The 22,664-nt window shown below is 57.2% G+C and overlaps 3 protein-coding genes and 1 non-coding gene across 8 annotated transcripts in view; 2 read left to right on the top strand and 2 right to left on the bottom strand.

Annotated features, from left to right (window-relative positions):
* Positions 1-4,479: 4,479 nt before the first annotated feature.
* Positions 4,480-6,984, bottom strand: DNAJC30 (DnaJ heat shock protein family (Hsp40) member C30). The gene has a single exon (XM_042025904.1). It carries the CDS (start codon positions 6,879-6,881, stop codon positions 6,255-6,257), a length of 627 nt encoding a protein of 208 aa, XP_041881838.1. The 5' UTR covers positions 6,882-6,984; the 3' UTR covers positions 4,480-6,254.
* Positions 6,985-7,002: 18 nt separating this feature from the next.
* BUD23 (BUD23 rRNA methyltransferase and ribosome maturation factor) overlaps positions 7,003-22,664 on the top strand; it is an 18,767-nt gene continuing 3,105 nt past the window's right edge. Inside the window, exons 1-13 of one of the 2 annotated variants that reach the window (XM_042025903.1) lie at positions 7,003-7,119; positions 7,213-7,250; positions 7,546-7,641; positions 7,851-7,933; positions 8,024-8,120; positions 9,184-9,280; positions 9,674-9,724; positions 10,255-10,340; positions 10,557-10,602; positions 11,157-11,215; positions 12,233-12,322; positions 12,438-12,527; positions 12,671-12,809. In XM_042025903.1, coding sequence (XP_041881837.1) covers positions 7,072-7,119; positions 7,213-7,250; positions 7,546-7,641; positions 7,851-7,933; positions 8,024-8,120; positions 9,184-9,280; positions 9,674-9,724; positions 10,255-10,340; positions 10,557-10,602; positions 11,157-11,215; positions 12,233-12,322; positions 12,438-12,492 — 846 coding nt within the window. In that variant the 5' untranslated portion in view covers positions 7,003-7,071 and the 3' untranslated portion in view covers positions 12,493-12,527; positions 12,671-12,809. Of the gene's footprint in view, positions 7,120-7,212; positions 7,251-7,545; positions 7,642-7,850; positions 7,934-8,023; positions 8,121-9,183; positions 9,281-9,673; positions 9,725-10,254; positions 10,341-10,556; positions 10,603-11,156; positions 11,216-12,232; positions 12,323-12,437; positions 12,810-22,664 lie in introns of those variants that run through there. The other variant, XR_006015666.1, reaches the window with a different exon arrangement.
* Positions 11,655-11,790, top strand: LOC121663868. Its single transcript, XR_006015783.1, has one exon.
* STX1A (syntaxin 1A) overlaps positions 13,099-22,664 on the bottom strand; it is a 54,105-nt gene continuing 44,539 nt past the window's right edge. For all 4 annotated transcript variants that reach the window (XM_042025901.1, XM_042025900.1, XM_042025898.1 and 1 more), the window contains 4 exons: positions 19,086-19,159; positions 18,637-18,774; positions 16,847-16,957; positions 13,099-16,201 (listed from right to left, as the gene is read on the bottom strand). In XM_042025901.1, the coding sequence (XP_041881835.1) occupies positions 16,124-16,201; positions 16,847-16,957; positions 18,637-18,774; positions 19,086-19,159 (401 nt within the window). In that variant the 3' untranslated portion in view covers positions 13,099-16,123. The remainder of the gene's footprint in view (positions 16,202-16,846; positions 16,958-18,636; positions 18,775-19,085; positions 19,160-22,664) is intronic.

The following is a 22,664-nucleotide window of genomic DNA, read 5'->3' as shown; positions in this document are numbered from 1 at the left end:
GCACGCCCAGTTGATTCCAGGGCTGGCGAGGCGCTGCCAGCGGGGCCTTCCCAGCGCAGAGCGAGGCGCTGCGGCCGCTGCCATCTCGGTGCGGCCCACAGCAAGCCTCGCCTGCCTGCTCGCCCCTGGCCAGCCACGCTGCGGGCAGGAGGCCAGGGCTGGTGGTGGCGGCTTCTCCTTCCTGGTGCCCGCACGAGGAGAGGCGTTGAACAGCACCAGCGCTGCGGCGGCCGCCAGTGCCCGCAGGGACAGCGGGGCTGCCTGGCCAGCAGCGAAAACGTGGCGAGAGATTCTCCGACACGGAACCCAGACGAAATCAACCACTCGGCGCTGCGGGATGCTGTAAGAGTCTTTGAATTGGTGGAACTTGTTGGCAATCGTACCTAGGAGCAGCAGTTTTTCTTCTAGTCGGAGAAGAGGAGGAAGTGAGAACATGTGAGGGAAAACAACATGGCAGCACCAAGGTCAGGGGGGAAGGAGGTGCTCCAAGTGCTGGAGCTGAGATTCCTCTGCAGGCCGTGGTGAGGACTGTGGTAAAGTAGACTGTCCCCTGCAGCCCATGAGGTCCACAGGGGATGCAGAGATCCACTCGCAGCCCGTGAGAGAAGTACTGATGCTGGAGCGGGCGGATGCTGGAGAAAGCTGTGATCCAGTGGGAGACCCGAATGGAGAGAGAGGGCCATTGCTTCCAAACTAGAGCAGCCTGTCCTTAAAAGACTGCACCCCGTGGACAAGTGATCCACACCGCAGCAGTCTCGGAAAGACTGTCCATGGGAGGGACTCACATTGCAGCAATATTGGCAGGATTGCTGCTCGTGAGATTGGAGCCACGCTGGAGAAGTTCACGGACAACTGTCTCCTGTGGGAGGGACCCCACGGCACAGCAGAGGAAAAACTCTTCTCCCTGAGCGAACAGAAGATCTCAAGTGATGAACTGACCAAAATCCCCATGCCCTGTCTCCTGGCAGGGGCTGGGGGGAAGGTGTTTTAAAGGCTTATTTTACTTCTCATTATCCTCCTCTGACTCTGTTAATAATAAAATTACTTTATACCTTTAAATTTGAACCTGTTTTGCCCTTAGAGTGTTTTCTCCCAGTCCTCATCTCAACTTATGAGCCCTTTGTTAATTTTTTCCCTTCTCCTCTGGCGAGCGAACCATTTTGATGAGTACTTGGCATTTGGCCAGTGTCAAACCACGACACGAGCCACCCAAAAACTAGCCAGGCCCCACCAGTGTGTCTCCCCAGGCAGTGCCTGTCTTGCATGGCTCCCCAGGGCTGGGCAGCCCCAGGCTGTGTGGGTCTGTCACCAGCTCCAGGACAAACTTCCCTGGCCCCATGCAGGTACAGAGTCACCCCAGTGGCCCCTTGAGTGTGGACTCTCAGGGTGAGCAGCTACCTCTGCAGCCTGGGGAAGGTGAGTGTGTCCTATGAGAGTTGCAGCACCAAAAGTGACAGTCTAAGCACCAAGGTAAGCTGTGCTGCCATGGTCTGCCTGTCGGACCATAGGAGCCCTGCAGCACCCAAGGCACCCAGCCTGTTCAGGAAGCACTGGGCAGGCCCTGGCCACCCCATGGTCCTGTTGGGCTGATCAACACCCCACTTTAGGGTGGGAAACCTTGGGGTCCTTTGGGAAGCTGCCAAGCCAGGTGAGCCCCTGCCCTGGGGCAGTTCCTCCCATCCTGCAGCTGGTCCTGTCCAGTTTGGAGCACATACTAGCTGGCCCTAGGACACCCCAATTGTAGCGATCCTGGCAGGGGTTGTCTGTGCACCCTGGTGCACCCCATATCCGTGGAGACTGAGGGGTCTCTGCCTGCCCACTGCCACCAGCAGCCCCGGGCCCTTATAGGCCAGCTGGGACTGGGGACAAGGTTCTGCACAGCACAGGCAGGGACACTGGCTCACAGGAAGAAGCTGACAGCAGCCAGGGTGACTCCCTCTGCCCCTCCTGCCTGCACAGTGGCTCTCCCTGCCTGTCCCTGCCCTGCAGAATGGAGTCAAGGAGGGTAAAGGTGCTCCTGCTCACTCTGAGGAGGAGGAGGGGTTGCCACTGGGTATGCACCTGCATTCACATCTGCTGGAGCAGGCAGCAGTCTGGGCCCAGCCCAGCCCCTCCGCCAGCTGGTGTACAGCCAAACCTGGGCAGGGAGCTGAGGGTGCCCCCCCATCACTGGCTCTGTGAATGCCAGGCTGGATAAGGAGCAGCCCCCAGTCCAGAAAGGCCAGAACAGCTGGGAGAAGAGGGGTGCTCCCCACCTCCCTGGGAAATCCCCTGAGCCACAACCCCCAGGCAATGGGGTGCAAAAGGGGTACAGACCTGAACTGGGGCAGCCAGGAAGGGGCTGCCAGTGTGCCCCAGCTGGGGCCCCCAGAGCAGGCACTGGGACTGTTGAGGGAAGTCTATTAACAATTAACTCTATTAACTAAGGAGTGGCCAAAGGGGATGCTGCTGAAGGGAGGGGGAGCTGCCCCCCCATCCTCGGGTGCTGCCAGCTGTAGCAGCCCTTACCTGGGAGGACAGAACCACCATCAGCAGGACTGGGGTGCAGAGTTCTGCCCACACAGGTGAGGGCTGCAGCTGTCCCAGGGGCTGTCCCTTCACCCCCATCCCTGCCAGACTAGCCCCTTTTGGGGGGTGGAGGCTGATGGCCACCCCTTACTGCTGGACTCTGCTCCCCCAGCCTGCAGCTCCCTGTTCCTGCCCCTCATGTCCCCAGCCCAGCTGGCACAGTCAAAAGATCTGCCGACAGACAGGTTTAACCCCTTCCTTTCCAAAGAGGAGGCCAGCTACTCCAGGAGGAGGCCCTGATGAGGCACTGAGACCCCGCACTTCCAGGCTGCAGCACCCACCAGCTGAGGGGAGCAGCTCAGCACCCCAAACCTGCAGTTATGGGGACATCAGCCCAGAAGAAGGGGTGGGGAGTGGGGTCTGCACTGAGCTTGCAAAGCCTCAGCACCAGGGCCATCAGGCTTCATCCAGCTTGTCTGAGTTTCCGTGGAGCCTTAGATTTCCTTAGTTTGTCACAGCATCAAATTACCAAGTGGCTGTTAGCTCAGATTTTGGTGCTTCCCTTTAATGTCTGTTGTCAGTGATTCAAGGGTGGGAATAAGCAACACCAAAGAACCCAGAATAATTCCTGGGGTGAAGGTGCAGGGTAGAGCAGTCCAGGCCTGGATGGGTTGGCATGGAGTGATGGCTGAGGCCCCACCAGCAACTCACCCTCAGTTCCTTTTGGTGACACAGAGCGGGCAAAACCTGATGCCCAGGTAAGAGAGTGAATCCATATGGATCCAATAGCATATCTAATATGGATACAATACATCACTTGCAGGCAGGTGAAATGTGGAGCCACAGAGCGAGGAAGTGAGGGGTAGGGTGTGCTAGAGTACGTGTAAAAATGGTCCCAGTGGGCTTGAGATTGAGGAGGAAGAAATCCCTATTGTGAACATCACACTCCTCCCAGCAAAAGCCTCAGGATGCTCATGGTGACATCCCCAGCTGAAACTGCCACCTCACCTCCCCTCCAAGGGCACGGGCCTGGAGGGGCTGTGGACAGCTGCTACTGCAGTCTGTTACTGAGATCTGTGTTGTAGGGACTGGATACATCCTCAAAGGAGGAAAAGGATTTGGGAGTATAAGCTGTTCCCTGCTATAACCCCTGCCAGTGGCTGCCTTGCCCCAGCTGCAGGAAGGTGGGCTCCTGTTCTCACAGGAACAACCCTCTGTGTGTCAGTATCCCCAAGGATGCATCCTGGTTCCCAAGATGTAATACAGTCAAGGCCACAGGGAATTACTGAGCTGCACCCACTGCTGATCTTCCAGCCTTGTACAGCTCACAGCCCCTGCCACCTCACACTCCTGTCACCATCAGCCCCTGGCATCTACACAGGCTGTGCTCACCTGACTAAAGGAAAGCAACATGAAACCCAGTTGCTCCTGGCACCTCTCCATCAGGAAACAACTGGGGAACAAAAAGAATGCAATGACACTGTTGACACAAGGAGAAAAAGAGGCAGAACAGTGGTATGCTGAGAGCTGGTAGGCATTTGGACCAGCTCCAGCCTTTCTACCCAAGCTCCTGAAATCCTTCCCAGAGCAAAGGAGCAGTCAGACCTGACTAAGGCAAAGGTGACACTGGAAAGTTTTAGGGCACCCTCCTCTGACCAGGCAGTAGGTGAGTGCAGAGCACAGGGGATGTTACCAGTGCACAGCCACCCCCAGGTGTCAGGCAAGCACAGAACAGGACCTCCAGCAGTAGCAGGGAAGGCCATGGTGGTCCAGAGAGGCCACCCTGCCCTGCTGACTGCAGGCTGCATGCCCACCCTTCCCAGCAAGGGAGACAGAACCTCCCTCCCCACCCTCTTCTTCACTGGCTGAAGTCAGGATGTGAAACACCTGCCTGTCCCTGTTTTCCAGCAAGTGCAAGGAATATTTACCACCCAGGCCCACCAAAAGAAAAATGTGTCATTTTGTCACCAATTTATGGCTGGATGTCTTTAATCTTCAAGATACATCACGGAGACCTGAAAATGAAGAACCAGTAGCAGGAACTGCCCAAACCACCTGTTTGGGTAGGAGCTAGAGAAATGCTCCCTAGTGCCCACTGCTTCCCACAGACATCACTAGGTTTTCCAGCCTGGGAAGTAATGTTTCCTGCCAAATTCTGCCAAAAAAGCTACCTCTGATCTTTCAAGTGATTTTGTTTACAGAATGAAGATAAGCATGAAAAATGCATCAGCAAGTGCCAGAGCCACAGAGACTTTCCCTCTGTAGCCAGCGAACACAGGGCTCCTGTTTCTCCCATGATGACATTTCAGTGCTGTAGTCCCAGGTAAAGGGATAGACTGGCATCCAGCAAGGATGCTGGAAAGCTCTCTGCCCATGGGCTGAATTTACTCCAAGCATGCAGCAGCCTCTAGCGTGCAGCTGGAAGTGGCACAAGGCTTTTGAGAGCAAGCAGAGAGCAATCCTGCACAACCAGCAGAAACAGTGGTCCCTGCCGTGCCACTGCCTCAGGCTCCCACCAGGATCACAGAACTCTGCAGTGGAAAACACAGGGCTTTCACTTTTAACATTCTTGTGCTGGGACAAAACACAACCCAGGGTCTGGGTCACGAGGTAACAAGGGCTGGGCTCCTGCTCACCCCCCTGACAGCAAACCCAGTGATGCACAGTCTTTGGCACTCTCAGGCCACTGCCATGAAGCTTCTCTCCCTCCAGGTAGCAGTGACATAGCACAGGTGAACCGTCACCCAAGGAGAGAGAAAAGTTTCTGAGAAACACAATCTTTAGTTCTTAAAACATTTCAGTATTAAAACAGGCAAATAAACTTGTGCAAATGATGCTCAGATACATGTAAAACACAGGAAATAGTACTCGGCGCTCACAGGTGCATCATGGCCAAAAGCCTCGGAGGCAGGGACTTGTGTAAAGTTTCTGGAAGGCCCTAGACAGGACAGAGGACTTCAGACACCAAAGTGTTTTGCCTCCACCTCCAGGCAATGTCACACACTGATCAGGACATGAGGCACCATGGGCTTGGGTTTCATTTTTCAAGTCTGAATCTAAGACTTCTGTACCCGCCACCCTCAGCAGGGTGATGCAGTTTGGACATCAAAAACTCTCTAGAGATGTATTACCAGCAGGTGTGATAGCACAGAGGTGGCAGGTCTGGATCAGCAGAAACTAGAGCCACATCTGAGCATGAATGAGCATAGCCCTGAACACACACAGCACACACCACCTCTGACAGCCTTTAATCTCAGCTGCGGCTCACAAGAGGCACCTGGGGCTGTGCCAAAAGAGGGGACACATCCCAGTCCAGAGTCCAGGAACCATGTTTACTTGTCAGGCATTGTGTCTGCAAGTGGTATTGCTGAGGGGACACATCAGAACCCGCAAAGCTCCTGCACCACTTCTGCAAGGTCATGCTGGTGGCACAGTACAGCCTAGCCTAGCCTGTGGACCAGAGTGCACAGAGGGTATCCAGAGGTCACATCCTGTGCCAGCCAGGGGCACTCTGTGTCTGAAGGTCATGCTGGCAGAGGGGCCAGCTGGCTATGGAGCCTGCTGGTCATACACCATCCCTGAAGGTCACACCGGCAGAGTGAAATGTCACAGCCTGAGCAGCAGATACAGGGTACTGCCAACAGCGTGTGCAGGGCACACTCCCAGCCCGCTGCCAAGCTCCCTGGTGACACTGTGGAGCAGGGTGGGCGCTCCGGGGGCTGCCCAACCCCGCCGCGGCCCCGCTGTCACTTGAGGCCGTAGAGGATGGCAACACTCAGGAAGAAGAGGAGCCCGATCGAGAGATCGGAGAGGGCCCTAAGGCGTCCCTGTGCCGCGGCCTCCTCCCGCCGGAGGCGCAGCTGCTCCCGCCGCGCCCGCAGCAGCTGCTCCCGCTGCAGCTGCTCCCCGTAGTGCGCGCGGTAGAAGGCGTCGAAGTCGAAGGGTGGCGGGACGGGCCCCGGGCGGGCAGCGGGGGCGCGGGGCGGCGGCGAGGCAGCGGCGGGAGGGCGGCCCGAGGGCCGGGGTGCGTCGCGCAGCTCCTCGGCGCTCAGGAGCCCGCGGTCGTACTTGCGGCGCAGAGCGGCGCTGCCCAGCACCCGGTAAGCCTCGCTGACGGCGGCGAAGCGCGCGGCCGCGGCCGCACTGCCGGCGTTGCGGTCGGGGTGGTACCGGAACGACTGCTCGTAGTACGCCGTCTTGATCTGCGCCGCCGTCGCCGTGGACGGGACACCCAGCACCTCGTAGAGATCGCGGCGCGGCCGCGGAGCTCCAGCACCGCCCGTCTGCGCGGCCCGGGACGGTGGCGGGGCGCAGCCGGGCCGCGGAGCCGCGGGGAGGAGCCGCCGCAGCCGCCCGAGTGCCGCCAGCTCCATCGGGGCCTCAGCGCCCGCCCGGCGCCATGCCGTACGCCGCGGCGCGGAGCAGCGACGCCGGGCAGCAGCGGGAGCTGCGGCGCAGACAAGGAACGTCTGCAGATACGTGGCTGACTGGGCGGCGACCTCAGGCGGCGGCGCGGTCGCCAAGCAGTGACGTTCGGAAGCCGCGTGAGGTGGGGGCGTCAGGATGGCGGGCAGCGGCCGCCGGCCCGAGCACCGCGGGCCTCCCGAGCTGGTGAGCGGGGCGATGGAGGGGAACCAGGCTCCTCTGGGGCGGCCCCTCCTTGAGGTCCTGGGGCTCACCACCCCCGCTGCTCTCTCGTTACAGTTCTACGATGAGGCTGAGGCGCGGAAGTATACACAGAAGTACGGCGGGACCAGCGCTGCGGAACTGCAGGGCCGAGCGCGGCCTGTAGTGGGACGGGGAGGGGTCTCGTCATGGGGCCGGCATTGGGGGGACCCACCGGGGATGGGGGCGGTCTGTCCTGGATCCTAGTGGGAGTAGCGGGGGCCCTGCCGCGAGGCCTGGGCGGTCCGGCCCCGACATGTGGCAGCGGCGGGGAGTGGAGTGGAGAGGGTTAGATGCTGCCCTGGCGGTGTGGGTTCAAATCTAGCACTGTGGGGGTGTCCGCCCATCGCCCACGCTCTGCCTGTGCCTCAGCTCCCGGGTGGTGGAGATCCAGTCGCAGATGTCGGAGCGCGCTGTGGAGTTGCTGGGGCTGCCCGAGGACCGTCCGTGCCTCCTCCTGGACGTGGGGTGAGCGGGGCTTTGCCCGGTTCCATGGCACATGGAGCATCTGGGGCTGGAGGGATGCACAGGGCAAGGGGGCAGCCAGGTCCCACAGCGCCAGTGTCTCTTGTGGGCTGAAGAAGAGGGACAGGCTGCTGTAACGTTGGTTGAGTCTGGCCAGCAGCAGCCTCAGACCAGCCCCATGATCCCAGCACTTTCCCCCTTCCTCCTTCTAGCTGCGGCTCAGGGCTGAGCGGGGATTACATCTCTGAGGAGGGTCACTACTGGATTGGCATGGACATCAGCCCTGCCATGCTGGGTGAGCACAACCTCCCCTGAGACCTCCACATCGCCTCAGAGACCCCAAAGGTGGGAGTTGGTTGCCTGAGATGTGTTCTGTTCTGTGCAGATGTGGCTGTGGAGAGGGAGGTGGAAGGAGACCTTCTCCTTGCAGATGTGGGTCATGGCATTCCCTTCAGGCCTGGCACATTTGATGGGTGTATCAGGTGAGTCTGTGCATTTAACTGAGCTTTCCTGATTCCCCACAGAACTGCACAGTACACATGGTGCACATCTGGTAAATCACAGGTGAGAAGGAACTGGCCGTGTCAGCCACTCTCTTTGCTCTGTGCAACTTGGCTCCATCACTTCAAGCCAAACCTCCAGAATTGTGGATGGTAGAAACAGCTTGTGACGGCTGTTTCCCAAGGGATGTTTGTCCTTTTGTGCTGGTGAGCTAGGAATTTTGTTGAAGAAAATATAATGAAATTGGGAATATTGTCAGGATGGCTGAGACCTGCACCAAGGAGGAGACCAGAGTATGTGGCATTGCTTAGAAAGGTCAGTCCCTGGATCAAGGATTTGATGGTTGGTTTTGGGATGAAGGGGACAGAAGGACTTTCCTGCTTAGAGAACAGCTGGGAAGAAGCAGGGACTGTCCATTGCTGAGCCAAAAGCTGTGTTTTAGATTGCTCATTGGGAATACCTGCTTGGCCAGGCAAGGGACACAGCTGAGCTCTTGAATTCTTGCCAGGAACTGTAGTGATTGGACTAGGAATGGGTTCAAGCTGAAAGGGGGAAAATTTAGGTGAGATACACAGAAGAAATTCTTCCCTGTGAGGGTGGTGAGACCCTGGCACAGGTTGCCCAGCGCAGCTGCGGCTGCCTCATTCCTGGAAGTGTCCAAGGCTAGGCTGGACAGGGCTTGGAGCAAACTGGTCTAGTGGGAGGTGTCTCTGCCCATGGCAGGGGGTGGAACAAGCTGAGCTTTAAGGTCCCTTCCAACCCAAACCATTCTGTCATTCTATGATTTGAGCACTTCGACTAAAGGGAATGCCTGGTGATGCTTTTGTCCTTTAACTTATGCACCTCGTTGAGTTTTGGCATAGTGCATCTCCAGAGGAGTTTGTGTAACTGTAAAACAGAAGGCAAAGCTACACAGAGGAAATGAAATAATTTCTCTGAGGCCCAGCACATGCTTAGTACTGGAATTCAGCTCAAAGGGAGGTGGCAAGCTCTGTGAAGGAACCAATGACTCAAGTGTCCTGGGGGTCTTATTTTCCTTCTCAGTATTTCTGCAGTGCAGTGGCTCTGTAATGCTGACAAGAAATCACACAGCCCCCCAAAACGCCTGTACAGATTCTTCTCCACTCTTTACACTGCCCTGGTAAGTGCCACCCTCTACCAGCCAGGCCTCTGCTGCTCTTATGTCTTTGCTGGTGCTTTTTAGCAAGATACTTCAAGTTTTAAGTTTTAAGTAAATGCTGCTCTGAAGCAGAACTGGCAGGAGCACCCACTTGCCTACCTTCTTGCCTGGTGCTGCTTTTCATCAAGGTTGGACTTGATGGGTCTTGGTGGTCTTTTCCAAACTTAACAGTTCCATGATTCTGTGATCCCTGGTGTTCCCCCTGTGCCTCGCTGGCTCTGTGGGCTGAGCAGCTCTCCTGGGAGCCTTGTCCTGGAGGTTTTGGGGAGGAGGGAGCTCGTCTGGGGCTGGGATGGGGTGACCAGAGAGGTTACCTGCACTGAGACAAGGTGTCACCAGGTTTATTCCCTGCAGGCCCGAGGATCCCGAGCTGTGCTGCAGTTGTACCCCGAGAACGCGGAGCAGGTACAGCCCATCAATCAGTCAGGAAGGGGTACAGAAAGAGAAATCATATGCTGTTTGGGGCTCTGAATGCATCGTGTTCTTCCACATCAAGTCTCTGTCCTGATTGCCAGTTGTAAAGCTCTTCAAAAGCCAAATGAAATAACCTGTAAGGAGGATACCCGGTGCAATTTCTGTTGTTTCATAGATTGACTTGGGCTGAGCCTTAAAATTAAAGTGGCAGGACACAGTGTGAATCGGGGTTTGAAGACTGGCTGTAGTCATCAGCACTGTACTGTAACTCAGGGCTGGAAAATCCAGCCCAGTATCCCTCTCCTAGAGAATCTGCTGTGCCAGCTAACCCAGGCTAGACTGAGGAGCAGGGAATTGGTGTCTGGATGGTACTGCAGAATCAGGAAATAGGTGCAGAGCTTAGCAGGAGGAGGACCAGTCCATCTTGGGAATGCCCAGTCAGCTGTGGTCCTCCCAGAGGTCTCTTGGGCTTTCCTGGGGGATGAGTGCTAATTAACTTTTGCACCTGCTGCTTTTCCCAGCTAGAGCTCATCACAGCCCAAGCCATGAGAGCTGGATTTACAGGGGGAATGGTGGTTGATTACCCCAACAGCGCCAAAGCCAAGAAGTGAGTGCTGGATCTCTGTGTGTGTTTGGGGTGAGGCCTGGGTTTAGCAGTGATTTTTTTTTTTTTCCCCCTGAGCTGTTCTCTCTCCCTTTATACAGTCCTGGAGAGAGGTTACAGCTTAGATCTGACTCTGCTATAGACCATCTCAGTCTTGCCTGGGGACTGAGACTCACATGCTGAGTCCCAGGTTCATGCTCCTTATTCTTGTTCTTTCAGGTTCTTCCTCTGTCTCTTTGTTGGGACATCAGGCACGTTACCAAAGGTGAGAACCTCCATGAGGCAGCAGAGCTGCTGTCCTGGCTGCTGGGTGATATGGAAGAGCTGTGAGCATTGTGAGAGCCAAACAGCTCTGTGAGTGCAGATGTGACTTTATTTACACATTTTCTGCCAGTCACCAAGCCCTGCTCTCATAGAATCACAGACTGGTTTGGGTTGGAAGGGACCTTAAAGCTCAGCTTGTTCCACCCCCCGCCATGGGCAGGGACACCTTCCACTACACCAGGTTGCTCTAAGCCCTGTCTAACCTGGCCTTGAAAACTTTGAGGAATGGGGCAGCTGCAGCTTCTCTGGGCAACCTGTGCCAGGGCCTCACCACCCTCCCAGGGAAGAATTTCTTCCAGTATCCAATCTAACCCTGCCCTTTTTAAAGCCATTCCTCTGGCATCTACTTTTTTCGCCATGGTTTCTGGAAGACCAGTTTGTTCCTGCTCTGGTCCTTCCCCTTGCAGATCCCTGCATTCCTCTTAGTTTTGATGGGCTGACTAATAGCTGTGCCTGGTCCAGAGGAGAAGACAACTTCCCAATTTTGCTTTCCAGGGCCTTGGTACCGAGTGTGCCAATGAAGAGCCGCACCAGGCAAAGTTCACCAATGAGAGGTATCACATGGGGGTGAGGCTGCAGGTTCTCCCCAACAAGGAGGGGGGGCTTTGAGGGCTGGGTTTTACTGGGGACCACAGTGCTGCTGTGGGAGAAGCAATGGGAGGGGAAGGACAGGGAGGACTCTTAGCAGCCCAGAAGAGAACTGCTTTATCTTCCCAAGGGCCTGGACACAGGGAACAAGACTATCCCAGGGCTCTTCCATGGGGTTGTAGGTGCTTACCCTAGGGCTGCACCTGAGCAGTCAATCAGGTGTGCTTTCTGTCCAGCACTGGGCTCTCCAGCTGGGGCCAGCAGTGTGGGAATGTTTTCAGGGCTCATGATAGAGGCATGGAAGCAGGCTGCTGTGCCTGAGTCCTGGCCTTCCCTTTTTCCTCCTGTCCAGGTCTTTGCTCAGCTCTGCTTAGCTGTGGCCTGGGGGGTTTCTACTGCTGGCCAGGTCTCTTCCCATGGCAGTGGTGCAGGCAGGAGCCCCTCTTGCAGCCAGTGGGAGAGACAGAGAACAAAAACCAGAGGAAAGTTGTCGTGGCTGCTAGGAGCTTGTGGCTGCCATGTTTTCCTGCCTCTTACATTGCTGTTCTCTGCTTAGTCTAAGGGGTATCTGGTCTTGGAGGGCAGTAGCAGAGCTGGGAACTTTTTAGGAAGCCTGACTTTGTCTGCCTTGTTTGAAGTAGAGCAGACAAGGGGAAGGTGGTTGAGCATGAGCCTATAATCCCCTGAATTCCCAGAGTGCAGCATGCTGCTGGTGTGACACGGGGTATGGCATGGGGGTGTGCTGGACTGCTGCAGTTCATAGGTCAGCATCCCTCAGCTCCAAGCCAGGGCTGGAATCAACCTCCTCCAGTGTGTCTGGAGTTTGGCCACATGTCCCAGTGCTAGCTGAGCCTCTTGTCTAGGGGTGGTGGGAGGGAAACTTGCTACTTTTGTGACCTAGTTCTGGGTGACAATCCTCCAGGGCAGAGAGATGTGTCCCCACACCGAAGTTCCTCTCCAGCTGCTGTCCACTTTCCCCATAGGACACGATTCAGAAATGTCAAGGGCAAGTCTGTAAAGAAAAGCCGGGACTGGATCCTGGAGAAGAAGGAGCGTAGAAGACGCCAGGGCAAGTGAGTCCTGCCTCAGAGGCTGGTCTGGCCTGCTGTCACCTGCCACAAACCTGCTCCCTTCCCCTCCCAGCATGACCTGCAGGTGGTGCTGAGCTGTTCCCTGCTTTTCCCCCAGGGAGGTGCGAGCAGATACAAAATACACGGGTCGGAAGCGCCGTCCTCACTTCTGAATTGCTCTGGACACTGCTGGCATGGAAGGTGGCATGTGAGTGCCTCCAGCGAGCCCTCCTGTGGATGGCACCCCATGCCTGGGCACTTGCTGGGACTGGTCATTGTGGCTCTTGAAGGTGCAAACTGGCTCAGGTGCTGCCAAACAGCAAAGCTTCCGGTCCTGTTTCCCTGGTGAAGGTGCAGACAGTGCTCTGGCCGCTTGGGTGTCTGCAGTGCCATCCCTTGCCTTACCTTCCCGAGTGCAGTGAGCCAGCTGAGCTCCAGGTAAGCCAGGACATGATACCCAGTTCCTCACTAAAGAGTCAAAGAGTTGGAAGTGTTTGCTCATCTCCTGCGTCCTGCCCTTGGCACTGGGAGTACTGAGGGGGGAATATGGTACCTCATTCCCTGCCAGCTTCCCCTTTGCCTGCAGAGGATCCACACTATCAAAGTGGATCCATGAGGACAAAGTTGCTCCTGGTACAAGTGTTATTCCAGTAGCCATTTGCTCCTGTCGGTGCTTGGTGCCAAGCCTACCGTTTGCTTTAGGGCTTCCAGGGTGCTGGGGCTGACTGGATCAGCCCTACCTCCCTTCCCTTGAAGCAAGGAGAGGTGCCACCCAGAGCTTTACAGTTACAAATGTTTATTCTACATAAAAATTCCACAAAATGGGAAGCTGTTTTGCACCCAAAGCCTTGGGAGAAGAAAGGGATGGTAGCAGGGAGGGAAAGAGGGAAGGAGGAGAGAGGCAACATACAGTGTTATCCAGCCCAGTGAGACAGAGCAAGCCAGGGTCAAGATCCACATAGAAAACAAGGACACTTAGCTCACAGTACAGCAACAGTAGAACTCCACGGGGGGCTCGGAAAGCCTTCAAGTACATTAATTACAAAAAAACCCAATCCCCAGTTCAAGTGCAAGCTGTGCGTGCCCCACACTGCTCATGGAATACTGCATCAACAGGCTCCCGTCACGGGGAGGGTGGGTGGCACTTGGAACAGAGGTGGTGGAACCCAAAGGACAAGCAGGTGTAGGTTGGGGGCTGGAAAGAAAAGGTGAAACGTCTTCCCAAAGCACAACCACACTTGGTGATTTGGTCTGTACATGCAATGACAGGTAGGTAAAAAGGAACTCAGTGGGGCTTCCCGTAGTGCAGGGGTAATTATTGCACCAAAACACCCTCCCCTCACAGCGAGGACAGTGTGAGCCTGCCTGTGGGACAGCAGTGGTAGCCTGCTCCTCATCTCCCTTGATTCTTGACCCCAGCACCACTGCTGCCCACAGGATCCCAGCAAAGTGCCAGTGGTCCTGACTAGCCCCATCCGACTCCTGCTGCTATGGGGGCTGCTGGCAGTGGTGGTGCCAACAAGGAGCAAGAGCCAAGAATCCCCCTAAGTGCTGTTCCTGGTCTTGTGCCTTGACAGGGATGCCACAGCCCTGATGTCAGGTGAGCTTGTGCCACTAAAGCTGCTGCTTGGAAGAAAAAAAAGTCACCTTGTGCTAGCAGTGGGCATGGCTGCAGGGCAGGAGCCCGGGAGGAGGGTTTTCCTGCCTTCCCAGTGTTATTGCTTCCTGGAGGGGCCCTGGGGCTCTTGCTGGCCTGGCAGAGTGAGCATGGACAGCAGTGGCAGGGAGCTGCTGACAGGAGCATGGTCACTCCCTTTTCCTGCAGCCAGATGTCCCTCTGGAGCAGAAACCTTGCCTGCATGGTCCTGGTGCCCCAAGCCCTTCAGTGCACATAGGCTGCAGTGCTGGAACTCACATCGGTTGGTGTGGGACTGTGAAAGAAGGGGGCTTTGGTTGTTCCCATGGCCGCACCCTGAGGTGCTTGGACTGGGCAGTGCAGGGAACCAGGCTGGACCCTCTTCCCAAGGGCAGCTGCATGCAACAAGGGGCTGTCTGGGGGAAACCTCGGCAGAGAAGGATCTGTGTCAGGGCTGCTGCTGGGCAGGGCTGGCCCTGGGGGAGGCAGCACTCTGTGGCTGCAGCCATTGTCTTTCCCCTGCACCCAGGGGCACCACACACAGCCAAGTGCCCTGAATCACAGCACCATGCCAGCTTGTGGAGCAGCCTTGCCCTGGTGCTGGTGGGAGCTGGGAGGTGATGCTGCCTGAGACTGGAATACTGGCTGCCATCAAGTGTCCCTTTTCTACTACCAGCACCTGGGCTGACAGCCAGCCCCTGTCCCAGTGTGGCAGCGAGCCTGGCCTACCTTGGGACTCCTCTGTGCTGCTTTGGCATGTGCACAGGCCAGCCAGAGCCCTGGGGTCTCCAGAGGAAGGTGGGGGCAGAGCCTTGTCCCCAGCCCAAGGGAAACAGGCAGTGACAGCACTGAACCCCCCTGAGCTGCCAGTGGGCTTGGACCCCACGGCAGCTGCATCCATGTCACAGGCATAGCAGAGGACACAGGGCACCCAGGTTGTCCCACGGCACCCCACTGAGAGCAGGTGCTTCACTGGATGGCTGGGCAGAAGGGCACTGTACCAGCAGCAGCAGCAGGGTGCCAGGATGTGGAAGAGGCAGTCAGGCAGTGGCCTGTTCAGGACCGGGTTGGATACAGGAGGAAGGTTTCTACTCCTTGTTTGCAGGGGGCTGGATGCAGCAAGGGCTGCTTCTGGGACCACAACAGGAGAAAGCCCAACTGCCTCCAGCCCCCAGCCACGAGTATGGAAAAGCAAGTCTGGAGCAGCCCTGCTTGCAGGTGAGTGCTGCCAGGGGCTGTGGACATCAGCAACAGCCCCAAACCGCGGTGGGCAACAGGAGCCAGGACCACCATGTGCCAGGGCTGAGAGCACAGTGATGAGGCTGTGTTGCAGGGTGAGCAGCCAGTGAAATTCGCTGGCCTTAAGACTACCCATGCCATCCTGCCCTGTCAGGCCAGCATCCAGGAGCAGCACTGGCCCCCACATGCCGTATTCCTGTCCCCAGGCAACTGTGATGGCCCCAAGCAGCAGCTCCTTATTCCACACTGCTCCATCAGGCACCCACCACCTGCAGTGGCATGTCCAGCCCTTGACACCCTACTGGGGTGAGGGCTCATGTAGGGAGGGGGCAGCCCTGCCACCGGAAGAATGGCAGGGATGGAGCCCCAGAGCCAGACACAGTCACTGGCCAGGCAGGGCTGGGCAGAGCACACCCCTGGGGAAGGGCCCCGAAGAGAAGCAGCCCAAGGGAAGGTGTTTGCAAGCATAGATGCAGCTGACAGACATGAGAGTTCAAGGTGATGGGCAAGCTGGGGAAGTTGACTGGGCATCATACTCCCAAGGACCCCTAACACCCATCATCGGTCCCTCCTCCTTCTCAGCTGTCACTAACAGACTGCCCATCACAGGAGGAGCAGCAGTGCCCAAGGGCATTTCTGTTCCCCACCTGGTCCCAGCCAGCCACCCAGCCTGGAGCAGTGATGAGAGCTTGGGTTCCCCCCCAGGGTCCCCCTTGCGCCCATCACCTGTCCCCCACCTGCGCCCCAGGGCCGGAGCTCCCTCCACACAGACGCACCGCACCGCACACACAGCGTCACAAACAACCATGCATTAGAAACTGAAATGCTGCTGGGAGGCTCCGGGGCTGCGTGGGTTGCTCCGGTGTGGCTGCAGCCCCATGGCACGCGCGGCTCCATCCATCGCACACAAACAGTCCTGTGGGGTGAGTCTAGCCGAAAATGCCGCCGAAGGTGGAGGCGATGACGATGCCCAGGATCACACAGCAGATTATGATCATGATCTTCTTCTGCTCAGGTGTCCCAGCAGCAGTAGGGAGAGAGGGGAGGGAGCATGGTGAGTGTTGGGGAAGGATGGACCCAGCAGCTTGGAACGGCAGTCTGTCCTGTTCCCCTTTGCCCGTGGTGGGCTCTGAGCAGCACCTTGGAAGCCAGAAGGGCTCTGGCAGTCCTGGGCAGGGATGGGCACCCCTGCTCCTGCTTCAGCCCTGGGTTGGCAGAGCTGAGCTGGTGGCCCTCAGGTCCCCAAGCTGATACGGGACCAGATGTTGGAAGCAGGACAGGCACCTGGCACTGTGCTCAGGGTCTGAGCTGGCCCATGATCTTTCCCTACCTTTTTTTGCAAGGGACGTGGCTCTCACAGCTTGCCTGGTCCGGGGGTCCACTTTGTCCCTTTTCCCCCCCCCAGGCAGCACCCCTGCCCTATGGCTCATTGTCAGCTTTCACACAGTCTGTGCTGGGAGCTCTGCCTCAGCTGTGCAACCCTCAGGTTGTGGCCTGCTCCCAGTGGTGTGGGGTAATGTGGTCCCCGGGCACCTGCAAAGTTGTGCCAGGCTGCCTGGAGCAGGCAGAGTGCCAGCCGGGCCCTGCCCCTGGGATGGAGGTGTCAGCAGTGCAGGCAGGGCAGATGGGCCCCAGCCAGAGCCGTGACTCACCCGTCTGGCTTTGCTCTGGTACTTCACCGCTTTTTTGGTGTCGGACACAGCCCGCTCCACATAGTCCACCGAGTGCTCCACGTTGTACTCAATGCGGTCAATCATTTCTCCCTGCAGAAGGAGGAAACAGCCCACGCGCCCGCACGCGTGCACATGTGAGCTCCTTCCTGCTCCGCTGCTCTCTGGCTCCGGGTGGATGCTGCCCTGCCCAGCAGCCCTGCATGGAGAAAAGCACTATCACAGCTGCCTGTGGGCACTGGGTGTTTCCTGGGGTGCCCTGGCGTGCAAACTCTGGACTGCATGCCCCATCTCAGAGGATCTCTGTGAACATCCCAGCAGGGAGACAAGCAAGGGTGAGAGACAAGGGAGTCTCCAGCCTGGTCCTGGCACTGACCTGTCCAATATCTCAGGTGACATCAAAGCCACAACTGGATCTACACCAGCACCACACCACGTGTTGCTGAAACCAAAGGCATGGCAGGGAGCAAGGACAGCACCAGTAGCACCACGTGGGATGCTCACGAAACCATGCACATGCAGGGACCAGGGACCACTGCTCCGATCCACACAAGCGCCACACTGAAGGCAGGAGGGTCCAGAGAAAGGCCAGCTGAGATTGCAGGGCCCTGCAGGGACCTCTGCCCCTGCTGCAGGGGAAGGTTGTGAGTGGGGGCTCCTGTGGGTGTGGGGACATGGGTTGGGGTGAGCTCCTCCAGCCTTGTTCACCTCCTTTGGCCCCATCCTGACCAAGTAGGGAAACAACCAAGTCCTGCAGCAGCTGGACAGGGTTGGCAGGAATGGGAGGTTTGAAGCCCTGTGTCCTCCTGCATGGCATGGAGGGAATTGGGGCCACAGAGCAATGGGCTGATAGCTAGCAACTCTGCAATGCCCATTTCTCAACCTAATGCTGGAGAGCACAGGGAGGACAAACCTTGAGGCCCAGGGGTGCTGAGCACTGAGCCCTACCCGCTGCTCCCTGTCCTGCGTAAAGCTGCTGCTGCTTCTCCCTGCCTGTGCCATACCTGGAGCAGAGCAGAGCTGCCAGCACTGCTGCCTGCCCAGCACCCCTTTGTTCCCAGCAGCTCTGAGCTTCTCACCCACAGGACAAGGGTGCTGGCACCATCCAGCCCTTAGAGTGGGGCAGGGAATCATGAATTCCCTGCATGTGTCCCCCATGGCAGACAGGACAGGCCACCAACACCACTGTGCCCCAGTGACCCTTGCCGTCCTGCCAGCGGCCATCCCAGCGCCACACGAGCGGCAGCCATGCAGGAGCAGCCATGCAAAGCAGAGCATGCAGCACCACGGGTCTCAGCCAGTGGGCCTTTACCTGCCACCGACGTCTCCTCGGGCCATGGCAGCATGGCGGGCAAGAAGGGGGGTGAGCAAAGACACAAGAGCACATGCCTAGCTGAAGGGACTGGTGCCGTGGGCTGGCAGCACAGCCGAGGGGGCACCCCGAGCTCACCCACCTGGGCCTGGTGCTCCAGGAAAGATGAAGAAATCTCCCCCTGCATGGCAGCCACCCACTGCCCTCCTTCTGAGCCCCTCACTGAACCTCCCACCCCACACACACAGCACGCCAGCTCTGGGGTGCCAGGCAGGTGGTTCCAGCCCTGGGGAGCCCAGTTCAGCCCCACTAGGAGCCATGCTGGTCCTAGATGTGGTTTTTCCTCTCAGCACCCACCCAGGCAGGGGAGCACTGCTCTCCAGCTTCCCCACCCACCACAGGGAGCCCCATTTCCCTCCAAGCCCTTCAGGTGAGCCCCTGGGCTGCACCATTACCCCACCTGGCTCTCCACCAGCATGGCCATGTCCATGAACATGTCGTGCAGCTCTCGGATGCTGTTCTCCAGTTTGATGATCTCGCTGTGCCGTGTCTCAATCTCATTCAGTGCCTGCTTGGTGATGTTTGAATCCATGATGATCTGCAAAGAAAATAAGGCCACTGAGCACCCTGCTCAGCCCCAGCTCTGACACTGGAATTGGGGGCACTAAGAGAGGGATGAGCAAGAGCTACAGAGCCCTTCCAACCACCCCAAGGCAGCTAGTTTGCAGCAGGATGCTGGGATGCAGACTGCTCCAACAGCATCCTCGGGCCAGACCTGAGCCCCTAGGCCCCCCTCCTGCATGGGCTGTGTTCATTACTGGTGTACTGAGGCCACTGTGGCAGCACGTCCACCAGCCCATCCCCTGGGCTGAGGGGGCTGGCTCAGCTGCAGCTTGTGCCAGTGCTTACCCCAGAGGAGAAGATGGCCGGGTTGCCGCTCTCCAGCATGTCCTCCAGCTCCTCACTGGTGGTGGTCCTGCCAGCTGCAACAACACAACAGAGGTTAGCCAGGAGCCCCCTGTCCCCATCATGGGTCCCACAGCCCCACCACAGGGCTCTGCTGGCTTCATGGTATTTTTCCCATGAGTGGAACAGAGCAAAGCTTTCAGCCCCAAGAGCATACAGGGCAGTTTGAGGGACTGCCCTCCCACAGCTTGGCTCTGACACCCCTCATTTTAAGGGCATCAAGCTGCCAGCTTGGCCCAGCTCACACAGGAACATCCATCTGTCCCTCCTGGACAAACTGACTGCTCGTGCAGGGCAGCGAGCAGTGCTAAGGGACCAGCAGCCACCAGCATCCATGGTGGCTGTGAAAGAGGAGGGATGGGCAACAAGCCACAAGCAGGCACGTTCTTGTCAAACCCTGTCCCAGCCAGTTCAACACCTTGAGGACACTGGGCTCAGCTGGACTGCCCAAGTTTTAGCCCTGCTGCTGTGTGACAGAAGCCAGGCTCTGTCCTTCCCCCTGTGGCAAAACCTCTGGGGACCTCCAGGCCCATGGCTCCTCTGGAAGCAATTCACCCACAGCACGTGGTTCTTTTCCTTCCCTTACCCACTGCATACAGTGGAGAGAGATGCTGATCACTCCATGGGTGACACTGATCCCTGCATTAACTGCAGTGTATTCTTTGGGCTAGCAGCCATGTGGGACATGTGGAATTACAGCCAAATAGATGGAGATGCTGGGCAGGGCACTGGGGCTGCCCCGTGGGATGGGGAGGGTGAGCAGGTCACCTGAGACAGGGCAAGTGACACCCACTAGTGCAAACGGGGCAGTCAGGCAGGAACAGCTAATGAAGTGACTCCACCAAGCTTGATGAAACCAAAACCTGCAGGGCAGGGCTGGGGTCTGTAGATACTCCCCTGTGACATGCTGCCTGCAGCCAGTGGTACTGAAAAGGACCTCCAGGATGAATGCAGGGCACCTTAGAGTAGGGGAATGGAGCAGAGCGGATCACAGCTCCCAGACCCATGGGCAGAGGTTGGAGTTCTGTGTGAGGCTGGTCTAGACAACTATGACCTGGTAGTGACCCTGAAGCCCTGAGAAGCTGCTGTTTTGAGTCACAAAACCAGCTTGAGCCCTGTCTGTGCCCCGTGAGAGTTCACAGATGCATGTGAGGCCTGAGCTTTGCCATCTGCGTGCTCACGGACCTCAGGATCAATCACCCTCCCCACCTTCCCCAGCTCTGAGAAGAGGCCACAGCCCTTTTCCAGACACTGTTACATGTTTTAGGGTGACAGAGCATCACTCCCACCAAGGATGACCCATGACACCCCCTTGCCACCTTTCTTGCCTGTTGGTTCCTCGCTCTGGGCTGACACTGCCCTGCTCCCAGGAAGGGAGAACAAGGGACCAAGCAGCACAAATTTACAAACCCTCCTGTTGATGTGCCCAGCTCTCATCAGTCACTGGCCCAGTGACAAGGAGGAGTATGCCAGGTGCTGTCCATGGAGAACTACTTGCTCTGCCAAATGCCAGCCCTCAAGGCAGTCCTGAAGGGCAAGCAGTGCGATCAGCTCCAGGAGATGCCATGTCTCTCATGGGCAGAGGTGGGGTGGGATGCAGGATACACGTTCCCATCCTATCCTTCTTGTTGCCTCATTCCCCTGATGCAGAGCACAGGGCTGGTAAAAGCTGCATCGAGGTGAAGGATGAGAGCAAAGGCATCAAATGCAATGCTGGCCTGGCCAAGGGCCATGACTGCTCAAGAACTTGCTTTAATGCTGAGCCAAAGCTTGGGACTTGGAGGCTGCACCTCACCCCTGCCATCCAGCACAGTAGCTGCCAAAGGCCGCTGCCTCCTAACCAGGCTTCCTGCTTTGGCTTGCTGGTCTGTCATTAGCTCCTCCAAAGCAGTAAAATCAGCTCAAAGTGTCCTGGGTACCTGCCTGATCTATTGCTCACATGACCACAGGGCTGTGGCACAGCCACAAATGGGAGGGAAAGGATGGAGCCACTGCAAGGTAGCACCAAAGGAGAAGAGCCTGGGGGAACACTCCTGCCCCAAAATTTGGTGAAACATTGGAAAATCCTGAGAATTGGACCTGTGCCTCCCCAGAGAGCTCCAGAGTGCATCTGCCTCTTACTTGGCATCTCTAGCAATTAAAGTTTCTTGGGGGGAAGCAGCTCTGCCAACGAGACAAGAAGCCCAGAGCATGGAGGGAGCTGGAGAAGCAACGTCAGGTGGCAGGGAGAGAACAATGAGAGACAGTGCCCAGGTCACACTGCTGCAGGGGCCATCAGAAACTCTGGGACAGGTGGACATGAAGACACTGAGACTTCCCACCTCAAGGCACGGTCCTTGGCCCCGTAATGCCCAGCTGGAAAGAGTGACCATCCCCATGGACCAGCTTCCAGGGGATGCAGCAGGAGCAACCCTGTTAGGGTGTGGGGGAAGCTCCCAGGGAAGCCTCTGGTGCCATAGCTCAGTCCCACAGCCCAGCTGACACTGGATGCCAGTTTGCCCAATTCTGCATGCGGATGGTTTATAAATAGGGAAGGTACCTCAGGGCTGAAGGAGTCCAACATGCCATGACCAAATTCAGGGCTCAGCTGGGCTCTTCAGGCTGGCAGCATCCCTTGGGCTGGCAGCATCCCTCCTCCCAGCAGCAGGGCTGCACAAACACCAGCAGAGCCACAGCTGGGGGCTCACTCCAGACATGCTGAGGACAAGGCACCTTTCCAAGGCTGGGATCCTCTGCCTGGAGCTGGCTTTTAAGGTCTTAATAGACACAAATCTATACAACTCATTAAGAGATGGATAAAGCTGTCCTGTCTGCCTGCGTGTGAGGTAACAGGGTATGACTGACTGGCCCACCTGGCTGTCACCCAGCTCAGACAGTCCTGGCACTGCCCATGCTGGTATCAGGATGAGAAGGATTCAGCTACAAAACCCTGCCCAGCACATCCCAAAGTGCCACCCATCTCCTTGACCCTCAGCATCTGCACTCAAGATAAATCCCATGGTCATTCCTGAGATGAAAGTGCCACAGGAATCCTAAATAAGCTCTGAGGTGGCCCAGATGAGCTGCCAAGGCCAGAACAGCCCCCAGACTCTCTTGGCTCAGGGTGGGATGCACCCACAGCTCATTGTTCTGCACACCAGTTCACCTGGTCTGGCACAGCAGGGCCTGATGAAATCTCTAGTGCCCTCAGATACAGGAGATGCTTTATTTTTGTCTCCTCAGTTTTGCAATAACAAAATTGTCCCTAAAAACAAGCAGCATCTCTGCAGCACCTCCATGGCTTCAGTTGCACACCCACCATGGAGAGCAGCTCCTCCAAGCTCCAAATCCAATTTCTCTGGGAGCAAAACCTAATTAGATTTAAGATATAATTTCTCCTAATGGACAAAATGGAGAGGAAAAAAGCAAGGGAGTGACACCTCTCAGGCAGTGTGGAGGGGGACATGGCTCCTGGCAGCAGATGTGGAGCACGGACAGGAGAGGAGAGGAGAGGAGAGGAGAGGAGAGGAGAGGAGAGGAGAG

This window comes from Corvus kubaryi, unplaced genomic scaffold (assembly GCF_017639235.1).
Source record: "Corvus kubaryi isolate FWS band 111438036 unplaced genomic scaffold, C.kubaryi_AGA036_p1.0 37284, whole genome shotgun sequence".
In the NCBI taxonomy this organism is placed as follows: domain Eukaryota; kingdom Metazoa; phylum Chordata; class Aves; order Passeriformes; family Corvidae; genus Corvus; species Corvus kubaryi.
Note: the sequence above shows the minus strand (reverse complement) of the source record. Positions and strands in the feature narration are given on the sequence as shown.

What these genes read in the sequence shown, in the direction of transcription:
- DNAJC30 (XM_042025904.1), bottom strand. Translation starts at nt 6,881, where the DNA reads ATGGAGCTGGCGGCACTCGGGCGGCTGCGGCGGCTCCTCCCCGCGGCT.